Source organism: Mobula birostris, chromosome 18 (genome assembly GCF_030028105.1).
Source record: "Mobula birostris isolate sMobBir1 chromosome 18, sMobBir1.hap1, whole genome shotgun sequence".
NCBI classification, from domain to species: domain Eukaryota; kingdom Metazoa; phylum Chordata; class Chondrichthyes; order Myliobatiformes; family Myliobatidae; genus Mobula; species Mobula birostris.
Genome location: NC_092387.1, coordinates 44537554 through 44556396, shown reverse-complemented (window position 1 = coordinate 44556396; position 18843 = coordinate 44537554). Strand labels below are relative to the sequence as shown.

The 18843-nt window shown below is 40.2% G+C and overlaps 1 protein-coding gene across 6 annotated transcripts in view; it reads right to left on the bottom strand.

Annotated features, from left to right (window-relative positions):
* Positions 1–18843, bottom strand: part of usp54a (ubiquitin specific peptidase 54a) — a 150555-nt gene that overhangs the window by 95873 nt on the left and 35839 nt on the right. For 5 of the 6 annotated variants that reach the window (XM_072282586.1, XM_072282587.1, XM_072282582.1 and 2 more), the window contains 2 exons: positions 11502–12440; positions 7973–8065 (listed from right to left, as the gene is read on the bottom strand). In XM_072282586.1, the coding sequence (XP_072138687.1) occupies positions 7973–8065; positions 11502–11645 (237 nt within the window). In that variant the 5' untranslated portion in view covers positions 11646–12440. Of the gene's footprint in view, positions 1–7972; positions 8066–11501; positions 12441–12548; positions 12592–18843 lie in introns of those variants that run through there. The other variant, XM_072282583.1, reaches the window with a different exon arrangement.

Sequence of the window (18843 nt, the reverse complement as noted above, 5' to 3'; positions counted from 1 at the left end):
CAACTCCAGGATCAAAAAGTCAGGACAAAAAATGATGAGAGAAGAAGAGACAGAGGAGAGGCATGCACGTCTCCAGGATCAGAGACAAACAACAAACAGCAGAAGAGATGAAGAGACGGGGGATGAAAGGGCTGAATGTCTCCAGAATGACAATGAGAGGCACAAGGGTGGCAGATAAACTAGAAATAATGCCATCAAAAGTGACCTTCCTTAAATGAAGAGCAGCTATATTTGCTTTGCTATGCGTCTTTCTTCTTTAATAAACTGAGGTTTTCTACTTCAGTTTCTAAAGCAAAGAGATACCAATAGCATTCAGGAAAATTTAATGTTCATTCTGGTCACATCAGACTGCATTACCTTTCTCTCAAAGGGTGCCCCAACGAGTCACCCCGTTGTCTAGTCATCCTAATAAACCTGAACAACCTCTCACAGCAATTATTTTCTTCGTGAGTTATAGTGCCTTGAATTAAAAGATTGAATACTGTGAAATCAGCTGAACTTCCTTACAACAAATGCTTGTCCCTTTGAATTCCTAGTTCTGAGCTCAACATAGGATTTTATTCTGTGTTAACGTTAACAACTATTGACATATAAAACTTTCATTCTAACAGTTCCTTATCATCAAAAAACGCAAATGTGCCTTAATGATGATGATCAATAGCAAATAACAAAGGTTTATTTATAACCATGAACTGCAAACACGAGAAAATCTAAGTATATTTTTGGATAATGATTGAGTCATTAACTATCTCAAACTACTGCATATCACATATCAGGTGCTCTCAGGATATGTGAGAGGAAGATGGAGCCCTTGGTATTGATATTTAAAAAGTGACCTGAAGGATGGTTAAAGAAAAAATGAATTCGGAGTTTTCTTTAAACTGAGAAAGAGAAATAAGTCCACATAAAATGTAAAAATGTTCAGGTAATCCTTGGGTCCATAAGTAAATAATATTTGCTTTGTATTTTTCATCTTTCCTTTTTACTTCTCTCAGCAGCAAGTCAATTTCTCTGCAGTAACCCTCAGTGTTCCCATGTAATTACACAATGCTCCATTGACTTCTTTAGCCTTCATCACATAACTGAAGTGCAATTTCTTCAGAACATCAGGATCTTGTAGTTTGATCAGCTGCAACAAAATTTAATCAGCAAATTTGTACCAATCTTCAATCTTACTTAATTACTTTCTTGAATCTCAAGGATTAATCCCGATGGGCAGTGAGGCTTGAATTGGTGTGGTTATTTCAAGTCCCTCCAAGTTTTGAGTTTATTGCACCACTTTGAAGCCTGGCTAATTTAATAGTGCAGATCAGAGTCATGCTGAGTAACTGACTTGTAACTTAACTACATTTAATAGGCAATTTAGCAAAAGCAATGACTTTATTCGTCTTGTCTCCAGTGCACTATAAATATGGATTTAGTTAAGGCAGTCCAAAATCTTGGATCTTTCAATGTCAAAACTTACTGTAATAGAAGTATTATTCCTAATGGGTATTCAGCCAGAAGCTTAAAACTATTAGAAGCTGTCTATAGGAAAATCCAATTTTTCTTGTTATAAACCTACCAGTCTATCAGCAATCGACCAAGATGTACATTTACTAATATAAAAACAAAAAAAGTGCTGGAAGGTTCAAGCAGTATTACAGAAATAAGCAACAGGATCAATGTTATAAGCTATTGTGTGGGGTTGGTTGAACTAATTAAATAATTGACAAAATGAGTGGTAACATTTAAGGCAGCAAATGCATAAGGTGCAATAAAAAAATACTTTTTCCTCCAAATTGAGTTATAAGGTAGCCAGGAAGCAGCTTAAGAAAGGACTTAGGTCAGCTCTGGGGACAGATGGCCTTAGTGAGTAGGATAAATGAAAATCCCTAAGTGTTCTACATGTACATGAAGAACAGGATGACTAGAGTGAGGTAGAACCAATCAAGGATAAAAGAGGAAACATATGGCTAGAGTTGGAGGCAGGGAAGGGTCCTTAATGAATAACTAGCTGCATGAATACCTGTATTCACCAGTGAGAGGGACCTCGACAAATGAGAGGACAGCATAGAACAATCTAAATTGTTGGAACATGTTGATGGGAGGGAGGATATGTTGGAACTTCTGAAAAACATTAGAAGTCCCTGGGGCCAGAAGGGATATACCTCAAGTTACTACAGGAAGCAAAGGATTTTAATGCACAACAGTCTCTAGAGTTTACAGAAGATGGTGCAACAAACAAGAAACGTCTGTGTGTGAAAATGCCTTGTTAGTCAGAGATCAGAGGAGAATAGACAGATTGGTTCAAGCTGACAGAAAGACAACAGTAACTCAAATAACCACATATTATAACAGTGGTGTGCAAAAGAGCATCTCTGAATGCACAACACATCAAACCTTGAAGTGGATGGGCAAGAGCAGCAGCAGGTCACAAACAACACAGGAGGTACCAAAAAAGCGGTCATTGAGTGTATATAGAAAAATAAACAGAGTTAGTCAAGTGGCAGAAATGCATTCATTTCCTTATCAAATATTTACAGATAAGCTCATAGTTATTCTGAAGACTTGCAGATACCATTCATATGCAACATACAGGAAATACACTTCACACAGCTCTTCACACATGGCGGCAAAGATAACATTTAGTCCATAAATTTGTCTTTATTCATACTCCCCAAGAACAGCACTTTACTGCATTGTATTAAATTTCATCTCCAACTTGTTAGGTGCAGTCTTGCATAGATTCTATTGTGTTTCTTGTATTTACTGTGAATGCTCACAAGAAAATGAAAATGAGGACATATATGTACTTTCATAATAAATTTACTTTTAACTTTAACAATGTCTTCTTGCAGTCTATTACTGTCTTCACAATTACAAACGTTGTACCATCCAAAAATATAGAAATGCAAGCTTGTGTACCATATCAAAGTCAAAGTCTAATAAGTGTTACTGATATTTTAAATATAGAAAAAATAAGGGACAGAAGTGGCCCCTAGGGAGACATATTTCAGTATCAAATCACAGTTGTGCATGAAAATTTGGAGGTTTCTCGAGTGTGAAAAATTAGGGTATATGATGTAGTGAGAGAACATAACTATCTGAGTTAAAATCACTACAATTGAACTATTATGCAACAAACTCAGGACCTAATGAAAAAAAGTCAGACAGTATGTCATACTTCAGAGCCACAACATTAACTAGCAGGGTAACATTTTTTCAAAAGCAAGTATTAAATTATGTGAAAATTAGAACTGCAACATCTTTCATTAAATGACATAGATAAAAAAACTTAGATGTTTTAATTAATACTTGGAAGCAAGAGTAAATGTAGGACAAACTAGAAAAAAAAAGTACAAAAGACACTATTCTGCTTGCAGTCAAAGCACTTGTAGATAATATTTAAGGTCAAATAACAAAATAACACTGCATCCAGTCATATTCTAAAAATTGTCACCTTGCACAATAGATGAAACTGTGATAATACAGCAGTATTTCATACATTTTAAACACAAATTTCAAACAAATCAGGTTTTAAAGAGTTTCAATGCAAGCTTTCTCAGACTTTTTTATATTCCTCAGCACTCTTAAAGTCCAATCTGTAAATAATGAAATTGCAATATTACAAACATGAATAAGTTAGTCCTCCAGGCATCATTCTAAAAAGTTTTCTTAAGAGGAAACGCAGTACATTATAATCCAATCCTTTACACCAAGTACAGTGGATTCTGTTTAATTGGGACACATTGGGACCAGTACATTTTGGTCCAAGTACGCAGCTGCTCCAATTAGCCAAAGTTTCATGAAAATAGTTAAAAAGGCATAAAAAAGATAAACTTCTGTTTAACTGAGTAACAAATTAACTATTTAAATGAAATACAGAACAAATTGGAATACAAACAATGCCACTACAGTATTATAAAACTGTATATTAGTTCTTAATGTTTATTGACGGAGGAATTCATCTCATGTACACTGTCCTGTTTTTCGGTTGACAGTAACTGAACAATGGGGTGTCTGGGGTGTCCAGGGAGGGGTAGCACTTCTGGTGAAAGGGCTTGTCATGACTTGTCTGCAGCAGCTCATTCACCTTTGGTCCTCACCGGACACTCAGCTCTCACCTGTGGCTCCACGTAGCTGTTTGCATAAAACAGCACCCACACCCCAGTACACTGCTTCAACAGGCAGGCATCATTTCCCAATGAGATATGGATATGCCTGTCTTGGTATGCAAAGTCAGCTCTGGCAGACTGGGCAGATGAGTTTTACAGTAAGATACAATGGCCAGGAGAGCAAAGTGCATGTCAAGGTTCAGAAGAACTCATGGTCATCTACTGCAACCAAAGACGACCCCAGTTGTGACGACTACTTGTACACTGGACCCGGACTTTCAAGGTCGACAAAGTGCAACCACCCCAGTGCAATAGCTTTTCCCGCTTTAAAAACTCGCTCGCACAGGTTTCCTGTCATCATCAGGTATGACAGATAACCACCAAAAGAACAAAATCAGCGTAGACACCACGTGCAGATAATGGACTGCCTTCATTCAACACCTTCAAGTCAAGTCAAGTCACTTTTTATTGTCATTTCGACCATAACTGCTGGTATAGTACACAGTAAAAACAAGACAACGTTTTTCAAGACCATGGTGCTACATGAAACAATACAAAAACTACACTGAACTATGTAAAACAACACAAAACTACACTAGACTACAGATCTACCCAGGACTGCATAAAATGCACAAAACAGTGCAAGTATTACAATAAATAATAAACAAGACAATAAGCAATGTAGAGGGCAGTAGGTTGGTGTCAGTCCAGGCTCTGGGTATTGAGGAGTCTGATGGTTTGGGGGAATAAACTGTTACATAGTCAGGTCGTGAGAGCCCGAATGCTTCAGTGCCTTTTGCCAGATGGCAGGAGAGAGAAGAGTTTGTATGAGGGGTGCATGGGGTCCTCATAATGCTGTTTGCTTTACGGATGCAGCATGTGGTGCAAATGTCTGCAATGGCGGGAAGAGAGACCCCAATGATCTTCTCAGCTGACCTCACTATCCGCTGCAGGGTCTTGCGATCCGAGATGGTGCAATTCCTGAACCAGGCAGTGATGCAGCTGCTCAGGATGCTCTCAATACAACCTCTGTAGAATGTGGTGAGGATGGGGGTGGGAGATGGACCTTTCTCAGCCTTCGCAGAAAGTAGAGCTGCTGCTGGGCTTTCTTTGCTATGGAGCTAGTGTTGAGGGACCAGGTGAGATTCTCCGCCAGGTGAACACCAAGAAATTTGGTGCTCTTTACGATCTCTACGGAGAAGTCGTCGATGCTCAGCAGAGAGTGGTTGCTCCATGTCCTCCTGAAGTCAACAACTATCTCTTTTGTTTTGTTCACATTCAGAGACAGGTTGTTGGCTCTGCACCAGTCCGTTGGCTGCTGCACCTCCTCTCTGTATGCTGACTCATCGTTCTTGCTGATGAGACCCACCATGGTCGTGTCATTGGCGAACTTGATGATGTGGTTCCAGCTGTGTGTTGCAGCACAGGCGTGGGTCAGCAGAGTGAACAGCAGTGGACTGAGAACACAGCCCTGGGGGGCCCCCATGCTCAGTGTGATGGTGTTGGAGATACTGCTTCCAATCCGGACTGACTAAGGTCTCCTAGTCAGGAAATCTAGGATCCAGTTGCAGAGGGAGGTGTTCAGGCCCAGTAGGCTCAGTTTTCCAATCAGTTTCTGAGGAATGATTGTGTTGAATGCTGAACTGAAACCTATGAGCAGCATTCGGACGTACGTGTCTTTTTGTCCAGGTGGGTTAGGGCCAGGTGGAGGGTGATGGCAATGGCGTGGTCTGTTGAACGATTGGGACGGTACGCGAACTGCAGGGGTCCAGTGAGGGGGGCAGCAAGGTCTTGATGTGCCTCATGATGAGCTTCTCGAAACACTTCATGATGATGAATGTAAGTGCGACGGGACGGTAGTCGTTGAGACAGGACACTGAAGACTTCTTCGGCACGGGACGATGGTGGCGGCCTTGAAGCACGTAGGAACAACGGCGCTGCTCAGTGAGATGTTGAAGATGTCAGTGAGAATCTCTGCTAGTTGGTCTGCACATCCTCTAAGCACTCTGGCAGGACGTGAGTTGACCCTGCACAGGGTTCTCCTCATATCGGCCATGGTAACACACAGCACCTGGTCGTTTGGAGGAGGGGTGGTCTTCCTTGCCGCAACGTCATTTTCCGCCTCAAAACGAGCGTAGAAGTTGTTCAACGCATCTGGGAGGGAGGATCACCAGCACAGGCAGGTGATGTTGTCTTGTAGTTGGTGATGTCCTGAATGCCCTTCCACATGCGCCGCGTGTCACCGTTGTCCTGGAAGTGGCTGTGGATTCACTGGGCGTGTGCATGCTTTGCCTCTCTGATGGCCCAGGATAGTTTAGCCCTCACTGTTGTTAGGGCTGCCTTGTCACTTGCTCTGAAGGCAGAGTCACAGGTCCTCAGCAGCGCACGCACCTCTGCAGTCATCCATGGCTTCTGGTTAGCGCGTGTAGTGATGGTCTTGGCCACAGTGACGTCATCAATGCACTTGCTGATGTAGCTAGTCACTGATGCCGTGTACTCCTCTAAGTTGGTAGAGTCACCATTGGTTACAGCCTCCCTGAACATGTTCCAGTCAGTTTGCTCAAAGCAGTCTTGAAGAGTAGAGATGGCTTCTGCTGGCCAGGTTTTCACCTGCTTCCGAACTGGTCTGGAGCACCTGACAAGCGGTCTGTATGCTGGGATCAGCATAACAGAGATGTGGTCTGAGTAACCGAGGTGGGGGCGGGACTCCACCCAGTAAATGTCGGGAATGTTTGTGTAAACAAGGTCCAACGCGTTCTCCCCTCTTGTTGCAAAGTCCACATACTGATGGAATCTGGGGAGCACTGACTTAAGGTTTGCGTGGTTAAAATCTCTGGCGACAATAAACAGTCCATCAGGGTGTGCGTTTTGCAGTTCACTAATAGCCTCATACAGTTCACAGAGCACCTCCTTAGCACTAGATCTGGGGGGAATGTAGACACCGACTATAAGGACAGTGGTAAAATCCCGTGGTAAATAAAATGGTCTGCATTTAACAGTCACAAAGTCCACTAGCGATGAACAGTATCTGGAAACCAGCACAGAGTTCTTGCACCATTCCATACTGATATCAACAATGGCATCCTCCAAATCTTCAATTTCATTGTAAAAAAACAAGGTGATGGTTGAAACCTTCAAATTCTTCATAGTTCCTAACTTGTTAAAAGTCAAAAAATAGTTTAATTTTCACTCCCAGTTATTTCTGGCATCTTCAAGCCTCAGTGCTTGAAACCACAGTGAGCAAATCAATTCTGAACTGGCTTACTGCTTATTTTTTTTAAATCAATTATCAGTGACAAAAAACACTGCTTTTTGAATACAAACTCTCGCAACTGACCCAATTTAAAAAGTGTTCGACCTAAGCACAGTATGACATATTACAGCCACACAGGCGCACATGACTGATACCAGTTAGAAACTGTTTGGCAACAGTCCCCTGTCCCAATTAAGTGCCACAATATCCCAAATAAACAAAGTGAATTCCAACTATTTTCTTGATTAATTTTTGTTCTTTAAGAATTGTCCCAAGTAAGCAGCTGCCACGATTAAATGATGGTCCAATTAACCAGAATCCACTCTAATGGCAGACTTCCAAGCATTTTACAGAGAGCAACATAGTTCCTAGACCAAAGATGACAAGGTGATGGCCTTGATAATAGGTTATGTCCCAAGTTCACCAATTTAGCCAATCAGGCATCCCTTTGTTAGCTGTTCAAAACACCTGTTAGACCAACAACTACAGAGGAGTAGTTTTCTAAATGTGCAACAGAACATAATAAATCATGGTTATAAAATAAAACAAACAACAGTGGTTAAGAATTTCAAAATAATATTACAAAAAAATACAATAAATTAGTACTGTGCAAAGCTCTTACCTTGAGAGCACAGAAGATGCAGGAATCTCCCATACATTTGTGAGTAGTCAACTGCCTGAAACTCCTTCGAAAAATATCAAGGTGCCAAAGAACCTATGGAGGAAGATATTTGAAAGTAAGTGGCTTTCAATGACGTTTTAAATATTATTTTTTTAATTAATGAAACATTTTAATTAAATACAGATATATAGCTTGAAGTAATTGTTTGCTTTCAACTGAACAACCCTCTCATGTTTGCAAAATAAAAAGCTACTTTGCAGAGCCTGTTAAATCTATGCTAATATTTGCCAAAGAATCATATCTTGTCTTCAGAAATATGAAAGATCTTATACAGCATTCTGGATGAGAAAGTGGTTATTTCAGGAAAACACTGCTATGCCCTAAATTTTCTATTAACCATCAACATTTCTGAATTCATTCCTTTCCAAAATACAACAACCCACTCAGACAAGCTAAATATGATATTTAACATACTGATTTCTGACCTTAACCAAAGACTTATATTCTCTATGGCATGCTGTCTACTTGAATCTTGACAATTCAAACAAACTTATTAAATTCTCCTTAAATTTTTTGTCACTTGTAATAAGAAAAATATTCACTTCTAATCCTGAACACTATTCCAAGTTTGATTTTTTTTCTTACATTTCAAGCAGTGAGCTCAGCAATAAATTTAACTCAAATTCTAAAACATTAACTGTTTAGATAAAACAGATTGCATTGCACCAGCATTCGCTTGCATTCACGGTTAAAAATCTAGAATATAATTGAATAGAGAAATGATAAGGAGAGGAAGGGTTCTTGGCACATTTAGTATTCACTTCATTTTGTCTGTCTTATTCAATATATTAACAGATTTTTTTTAGATTAAAACACTGAACATACATCACCCTGCTATTTTGCAGATCTACCAAGAATGAAATGCATTTATTTTATACACCAGCAATGGTATCTTTAAATCATATTCTTTAAAGGAAATTATGTGATGAAAATATGAATGTAGTAACATGTATTAAATTTCAGAAGTAATAGTGCTTCAGGAAAAAGGTCACAGTTCTGGGTATTCTGCCAGTGGCTCCCCAGAACACTTCCAGAGTTGAAAAAAGTTAAGACATAAATTTCATCAAATATTCTCCATGTCTGGATAGACAAAACAGCGCCACCACTGTAAAAGCTTACCATGATTTTTTTTTTAATTTTCCACTCAATTTTGTCTCATCTACTACTTTAAAAATCCAGTTCTGCACAATTTTAGTAACATTTCCTAGTGACTCTAGTAGCCCCTCCTTAAAGTGGATTTTCCATCACCAGTTCAGTCAAGCTCCTCCCCCCAAGACATACAAATAGGGTTTACATTAGTTAAATATTAACCTGCAAAGTGCACTTAAATGGCACCTTTAAAGCATGTTCCAGGATGCTGAACAGGAAAGGATCAGAACAGATGAATAAAATCAATAAAATCATACCTAGGATTGCTAATTCGCAGGGAAACCCAAGCACAAAACAAAAAACAAAACAATTCTTGCCAATACTGGACACTATTGCTGGCTTGATATGGATCTCTCATCCCACCTTTTTGCTGAGTTTGGTTGTTTTCAATTATTCCTGCTTCAATTGTTTATTATACACCCACTTAACACCACTGAGTGAAGCTATTTCAACAATTACACATTGTACTCAGGAAGTGATGAAAAAAATTCTACTGGCCACAGAACCAATGTTGGCACTCTGTCCGCCAGAGAAAGCAGGATCTCCCAGTGGCCACACATTTTAATTCCACATCCCATTCCCTTTCTGATATGTCTATCCACGGCCTCCTCTACTGTAAAGATGAAGCCACACTCAGATTGGAGGAACAACACCTTATATTCCGTCTGGGTAGTCTCCAACCTAATGGCATGAACATTGATTTCTCTAACTTCCGCTAATGCCCCACCTCCCCCTCGTACCCCATCCGTTATTTATTTATATACACACATTCTTTCTCTCTCTCTCTCTCTCTCTCTCCTTTTTCTCCCTCTATCCCTCTGACTATACCCGTTGCCCATCCTCTGGGTTTCCCCCCCACCCCCTTTCCTTCTCCCTGGGCCTCCTGTCCCATGATCCTCTCATATCCCTTTTGCCAATCACCTGTCCAGCTCTTGGCTCCATCCCTCCCCCTCCTGTCGTCTCCTATCATTTTGGATCTCCCCCTCCTCCTTTCAAATCTCTTACTGGCTCTTCCTTCAGTTAGTCCTGACGAAGGGTCTTGGCCCGAAACGTCGACTGTACCTCTTCCTAGAGATGCTGCCTGGCCTGCTGCATTCACCAGCAACATTGATGTGTGTTGCTTGAATTTCCAGCATCTGCAGAATTCCTCATGTATGGCACTTCAATCCTTTGTTAAAAATTCAACATTATTTTATGGATTTCCACTACAGGTTCCTTTAAGCTATTTGGTTTAATTGAGCAACGTTGAGTGTTCCTATAGTTCCAACTGTATCATCTTCTCACTCTGGTACCTTTTGTAGCTGTTCTTGTATACCCTTCTTTAGATCTGATTTTGATAGCACAACCATAAAATGAGTTCCAAACCCCTTCCCACCCAAAAGATGACTGTGGGGCGAGAACATCACACATCAGAAGTATCCGTACGCTTGAAACGAATAAGCTGCTGCCTCTGGGATAGGTAATGGTGTCAACATTCAGGAGTCAGCAAATTAGGAGTGTAATGTGAAAAAATATCCTTTATTCAGAGTGTTATTTATCACAAAGTAGTAGATACAGCCCAGTCCAGCACAGGTATAGCCCTCCCCACCAATGAGCACATCTACATGGAGTGTTGTCGCAAGCATCCATCATCAAGAATCCCCACCATCTAGGCCATGTTCTCTTCTCGCTGCTGCCATCAGGAAAGAGGTACAGGACCCTCAGGACCCAAACCACCCCAGATTCAGGACCAGTTATTACCCCTCAATTACTGGGCTTTTGAACCAGAGGGGATAACTTGTTCTATGTGGTCTTTCACTGATTTTATTGTATTTCTTCATATTTATTGCGAAAGCCCACAAGAAAATGAATCTCAGCGTTATATATGGTGATATGTATGTACTTTGATAATAAATTCACTTTGAACTTTGGCTATCTTTCATTGAAGATCACAAATACTTAGTCACTGAGGACATGCAAGGCTCAGATTGATGGCTGAGAATGATCAAAACCAAAATTTAAACCAAAGCTTAATCAAGAAGACTTAAAAAGTGAACACATTAGTTGCAATTGCAATTTGAATTTTAAGACAAGAATTTTCCTTTATACTGGGATTTTCTCAAAGTATCTGAGCACATATTTGGATAATGAAGTATAAGAACATAGTACAATAATAGCAAAGGTCTGACATGCATGAAGGAAAAAGTCATTCTTTATTTTTTATAGTGAAAGAGGTGATAACAAAAATAAATTAACCTAGTAAAAATTAAAACTAAAAAGGTGATCAATTGATTATGTATCTATCTTGCAGTGTTAGTTATGCACAATAACAGCTACTTACTTGTAACGCACTATTGAGAAAGCAGCTGTTTTGCCCAGGTTCATTCATTAGTCCCTTACTTGCTGCAATAGAAGTTGTGCTCCGGGGCATAAACATCCCCTGCAGATTATTGTTTGGTGTGAAATAATTCTTCCTCCAGGACATCTTGGCTGAAAACTTTCACACTCGGCTGCTACGTGTGGCAGATCATCTCACATCAGATTATAAAGTACAAAGTTGACTTCGATCAGGAGGTCCCATGAATGGTCATTAAGCGGCTGGCCACAAGTACCCGTTTCTCAAAATTCCATTGCAGGACGGCAGCCAAACACCAGTACAAAGTACTTTTTCCTTTTGCTCCAACATGTCTTAAAATAGTGTCTAGAATAGCTTCAATTTGTCTGGGAGTAATGTATTAGAAACTTTCTGTATAATTCCATAAGCAATTGATCTGAGTCGTGAATCCAGCTCCAATGTTTTAGACTCACATAAAAGCGCCCAACCTTTCACAACACGATCAGCAGAATTTAACTCACAATCTTAAAGTGCAGATTTCCATCACTTAGCAGTAACTGAAAGTCTAAGAGAAGTCATAATTATACTGAACTCAAGAGTTTAGTGCAGAATTCTTCAAATATTGTAAAGCAGCACGGAGATCTCTGAAAAATGCGAACACGTCAGCTTCTGCTAGAGCAGTTCATTAACTGTTGCATCATGTTTTCCTAGTTGTTCAGCATGCTGCTTTTGATTAAGCTTCCTTGATAAGACGGCTATGAACACGCTGTTTTGAATCAGCAGCCAGAAACTCCAAAATATTACTTAATCCTTTTCTCGACCATTAATCAAGTATTTGAAGCTTACATGGGCTCTGTAAGCACACGCTGAGCAGTCTCCCTCTTACCCAGTGGTTCGTTCTTCTGCTAAATTGTTCAGTTCAGCTGTCACTTATCAGACAAAAATCTGGAAACAAAGGAGAAAAATACAATTAGATTGTGCCCAAGCTTAATGATTAAATGAGATTAGCTTCAGGAGATTCCACAGATGAATGCATACAGTTACACTTCTTACATTCTTCGGTGCTTACTGTGAAGTATCCCGTATCAATCAAAAATACACGAACAATTCAAAACCCATTGAAATTTTTACCGGAACAATAGTGCTTCATTATCCAATGAAATGAAAAACAATGTATTACTCACACTTCCTGCAAGGAGGTCAGCCTCCACAGAAAACAATTAAACACTTAAACACAAATGACTCAGGCATTAGAGCAGAGAGATGGCAATCACTCTATGGTGAGGTCATCATTTATAATAGTTGACGATACCAGTTACACCAAGAATAATACACCTATGCATGCTTACCAATAGCAATGCCAGATACTATGGCAACACCAGATGACTCTTGCAAAAACAAAAGGGGACACAAACATCAAAGCATCATGAACACAAAAACCACAAAGTGACAGGTGAAGAGAATTCAACAATCATTTATATTCATAATGCACCAACTGTATTATTTTTACAACAATTCAACTTCCTTACATTGTTAGTTCAGTAACACCTTCCACACCTTCCCAATGTTTCACTTGGTTTAAAAAAACAGGCACAGCTAATACCAAACAACAGGAATTCTGCAGATGCTGGAAATTCAAGCAACACACATCAAAGTTGCTGGTGAACGCAGCAGGCCGCTGGAAATTCAAGCAACACACATCAAAGTTGCTTGTGAACGCAGCAGGCTAATACCATGAAGGTTACTCTTCATACAGTCAATCATTATTTTTTGGAAATTATCCAATAAATTAAATTAGTCAAAGCAAGTAACATTGTAAAGATGCAATTTTATTATCTTTTCATGTTTTACCCATCTTTGCAGTTCTAGTGGGAGAGAAAATTGCAGCCCTTTCTGTTTTCTAAATTAAGGAGTTAGTTGTATTATATATTTAACCATCTGCAAATATCACATTGTTTGGTCTCTTTGCTCCAGTTTCTCACAAATTCCTGGTCAGTATAGATCTAACTTTTGATCTAAAATGATTCTGCACAGAACTAAAAACAATTACTGGAAGCAATTAATGGGACAGTCCCCAAGCAAGCAAAAATCTGCAGATGCTGGAAATCTGAGCAACACACATAAAATGCTGGAGGAACTCAGCAGGCCAGGTAGCATCTATGGAAAAAAAAATACAGTCAACATTTGGGACGTTCCTCCAACCTCTGAGTCCCAAGTTCCAGCCTCTATGAAGCACGATAAATCTCAAGAAATTGTTACAATTTTAGTTTGACTTTTTCCAGATACTATAAAGATAAAATTTTCACTGCCTTTTAAAAAGAAAATCAACAATTCTTGGTACTCACATCAAAGTTGCTGGTGAACGCAGCAGGCCAGGCAGCATCTCTAGGAAGAGGTACAGTCGACGTTTCAAGTCAAGCGTCGACGAAGGGTCTCGGCCCGAAACGTCGACTGTACCTCTTCCTAGAGATGCTGCCTGGCCTGCTGCGTTCACCAGCAACTTTGATGTGTGTTGCTTGAATTTCCAGCATCTGCAGAATTCCTCGTGTTTAAATCCTTGGTACTCATTGGCTGAGGCAAGAAATTTAGCCATTTGCTTCAAATAGAACATCAGAGGTCAAAATCCTCCCTTTCACTCTTGTTGGCCACGCTGGTAATGGACTTTAGCTTGTTTTGGTTTTAGCCTGGCAGAGTAATGATGTAGTTTCTCATTTTTTGCCTTCTTTTTCCTCAAGTGTGTGGAAGTATAAAGCAAACAGTTAAATCAGAAGGAAAGATGATAACTTCATTTAGAAAATATAGTAACACACACAAAATAATTCTGTGCAATTTCATTTCAACTGTGCAGGATATTGGTCTTGGAGTTGCATCTTAAACATATTCTGGTCCTGGGTGATATTGACTTATTAGAAGTATTTTCCAAATTGCCCTCAATGAATTATTATTCTTTACTTTTGGGAAAAGTTTGCCAGGAATGGAAATGTACTATTTTATTTAAAATATAGTTGGATACTCATTTGGAAATACTTATATAAAAGGAGTAGTATATTTTATAACAAACAAGAGAAAATCTGCAGAGGCTGGAAATCCAAGCAACACACAGAAAATGCTGGGGGAACTCAGCAGGACAAGATGCATCTATGGAAAAGAGTACAATTGACTTTTCAGGCCGACACCCTTCAGCAGGACTGGAGGAAAAAAGCTGAAGAATAGATTTTAAAGGTGGGGGGAGGGGAGAGATAAACACAAGGTGATAGGTGAAGCTGAAAGCAGAGGGATGAAGTAAAGTGCTGGGAAGTTAATTGGTGAAGGAGATACAGGCCTGGAGAAGGGGGGTGGTCTTGATAGAAAAGGACAGAAGGCCATGGAAGAAAGTAAAGGGGGATAAGCACCTGAGGGAGACGATGCTGGGCAAGGAGATAAGATGAAAGAGGGGGAAAAAGTGAAGGTGAGGGGAGGGGAGAAGAGGGCATTGCCATAAGTTTGAGAAATCGATGTTCATGCCAACACTCACAACACGCTGGAGGAACTCAGTAGGTCGGGCAGCATCCGTGGAAAAGATCGGTCAATGTTTCGGGCCAGAACCCTTCGCCAGGAAGGGTTCCGGCCCAAAACGACGACCGATCTTTTCCACAGATGCTGCCTGACCTGCTGAGTTCCTCCAGCGTGTTGTGAGTGTTGCTTTAACCCCAGCATCTGCAGATTATTCTGTGTTGATGTTCATGCCATTAGGTTGGAGGCTACCCAGACGGAATATAAGGTGTTGTTCCTCCAACCTCAGTGTGGCCTCATCACAACAGTAGAGGAGGCCATGAATTCACATATCGGAATGGGAATGGGAAGTGGAATTAAAATGGGTGGCTGCTGGGAGATCCCGCTGTCTCTCAATCTATGTCAGGCCTTACTGACAAACAGGAGGCCACACTAGGAGCAATGGATACAGAAAATGACCCCAACAGACTCACAGGTGAACTGTTGCCTCATCTGGAAAGATTGTTTAGAGCTCTGAATGGCAGTGACAGAGGAGGTGTACGAGCACAAATATAGCACTTATTCCGTTTGCAAGGATAAGTGCTAGGAGGGAGATCAGTGGGGAGGAACGAATGGACAAAGGAGTCGTGTAAGGAGTGATCCCTGTGTTAAGGATAACGTGGGGGGCAGGGAAAGATGTGCTTGGTGTTGGGATCCCATTTACGATGCAACTCCAAGACCAATATGCTGCACAGTTGTAATGAAATTGCACAGATCAACAAACTAAAGTTTTTTGACAGCCGAGCAGCAAATTGTATATGTGCTCTACAGAGCTGTAATTACCATATTAAAAAAATTAAAGATTATTAAAAATTAAATAAATCAAAATTTACATTCTCCAGTTTGCCAAGTGAAATGCTGATATTTTCCCCCCAAACCACCAATACCTTCTACAGTGTGACTCGGGAAGCAGTAGTAATGAAGTATAGAACCAGAGTTCCACAGGTCATGGAATGGAAAGGTGAGATGAAAATTAATACTGTCTAGACACAAGATACCAAAAGGAGAATGCAGTTAATAAATAGCTTTACTCATAATTTGCTACTTAAACAATGTGCAGCTCCTCTGTTTTCATCTCATGCAATCACCTGAACACTGACTGAAATTTTAGTGCTAGTGCCTGATTTCTCATTTCACTAACAGGAAAATTCCAAAGTTGGAAATAAACACTCAAAGAAATCTCAACCACATTCCATTATAACAGGGGTAGGCAACCTTAAGTACAAATGATTTTCTAGCATGTGTTATTCATTAATTTGAGGCAAAACATAACTAGATGTATTTAAGTGGATATTTCCCATATTTCAAGTTTTTATGGCATTTATCTGGCCCACCGTCCGCTCATTAATACGCGATCCAGCCCACAGAGGCAAAAAGGTTGCTGATCCCTGCATTATAAGATGAAAACACTTAGTTATTTTTAATTAAGTAATTTACCTTTAAATTTCAGAAACTGATCTTTAATCATATTACCAACTTTGTTTTGAAGTACTATTGCAATAATAAACAGTAAAATTTAAAATTCACCCAACTACAGTAAATCTGCTTTGCCAGCTTTCAGACAAGCCACAACAACACCTTGGGCCTAACTTTCTTCAAGAAAAAATTATATTTTAAAACAAAGTCAGACCAAGTAATCCTGGGATTAAAAACATGTTTCTATCCCTCTGAAACAATTTTCTCATCAGTCAACTGATAATTACAGGTTCCCTGTGTTATGCAGTTATTTACGTTGAAACAAAAATTATCCTTCCTATAAGGTACAGCACAGAAGATCCCTAGGGATAGTATGAATGAAATTGTGTTTATTCTTTTCCACTCACTCTATGGTTATTTAATACGTTTCACTTGTGTTAATTTTCTAAAAAATGGTGATTGTAATTTTTCTGAAAAGGACTGAGCTTGAATACAAACATGTAAATGCAAACCAATCTGTTTCTATACTCCAGTATATGGCTTCAAGTACTTAGGGTCAACAACGATGAGTTTGGAGAAGGATATAAAGATACGGAAGACACAGGCATGGAGGGCTATGAATGACATGAAAGAAATTTGGAAGTCGAACCTGACCAGAGGGCTTAAAAAGAGAATCTTCATAGCAGTTATAGAGTACGGATATGAGACATGGACACTCAAGGCTATGCAGAAGTCTCTAGATGGTTGCTGTACACGAATGCTCCGGGTGGCTCTTGACGTGAGTTGGCAACAGCACATGACGAACATCGAGCTCTGTGACGACCTACCAATGTTCACCACTAAAATCGAGGCAAGAAGACTGCAACTAGCGGGGCGCTGTCTACACCACCCTCAGCTACCTGCCAGCCTAGTCATCATATGGGAGCCTAAGCACAGGAGGATGAACCCTGGGCACCCTCCCAAGACTATGGTCAATACGCTCCCAGAAGACAGTGGTGCAGCTAATGCAGATGAACTGAACACACCAATGAGGGAGAGGGAGAAGTGGAGAGTCTGTCATCATACCCGACGCCAGCCCCCTAGGCCTGAGTCGATGCAATAGTAGTAGGCCTCTTTACCATCTGGCATCTGTTCCAGCCATTTTTGGTCTTCACAGTACCTACCAACTCAACCTTCACTATTGTTAACATTCGACTGCAGAGTGCACCAACCTGGACTTCAACTCATACCCAGACATTTATTGCTCTTGACCTCTAACTCCCCCCATAACCTGCCCTTAAACCCTAACCTGACCACTAACTCCCAGTGCTGTCCCCAACAACTAATTCTTGGCTACAATATTGACAGATATCACAGTTACGCATAGAAATATCTTCAGGCTCTGAAAAATACCACCTTTAGTGACCCCACAAAATCCTCCAGATCTACTGAAGGAGAGGCTAATCAACCTCTGGGACCTTTCTTAGGTAAACCTTCTCAGTATTGAGACCCTAGTTTATTTCAGTCAGCTACACTAGGCTGGCAATGATATTTGCATACATAAGACTCCTAAGACTAACTGACTCTATTCAAGGGAAATTACAAGGCCAAATGAAATAAGATTCAAGGATATTCTCAAATTTTCTGTGAAGACATGCAACATCTCTGATTCCTGGGGACCTCTGAATCATGACCACTCAAAGTAAAGGAGCATTCAGAGGGTTTAAAAGTCTCGATATCATGCATCAGGAGCACAGAACCCCGTGCATGCCTGGAGACCATGTACTGCCTCAGAACTTAGCCATCTGCCAACCCCTTCAGCACAAAGAGTCCATCATTCCTACATTAGTCTCATTCAAGACCGCAAAACCAGAGTGGAAGCAAGTCACCCTTGATCCTCTGGGACTGTCCAAGAAGAAACACAACACCATAACACCAGAAGACACAGGAACAGAATTAGACCATTTGGCCCATCGAGTCTGTTCTGCCATTCCATCATGGCTCATTTATTATCCCACTCAACCCATTCTCCTGCCTTCTCACCGTAACCTTTGATGCCCTTACTAATCAAGAAACTATCAACCTCCACTTCAAGTGTACCCAATAAATATTCCAGGGCAATATTGAAAAACAACAAAAGGCTTATTGTTCTGCTCCATGTTTCTCCAACTAGCAAAATAAATTACTGATTATTTCAATGACCTTTATGCTGCTTCGGTGGTTACAGTTCTCACCTGCAAACTATAAAACAAACATCTAAATGCTGTTTTTAAAACAGATCTTCTATGCGTAGTGTTGTTCCAATGTGAGCTGAGTGCTTACTGCAACACTGTATACTTGCATTATGCTTCACAACTATGGTTCAAGGCAGAAAATTGCCACAAACATTGTGCTTTAAAATTATGCACAAGCCAAAGTGGCA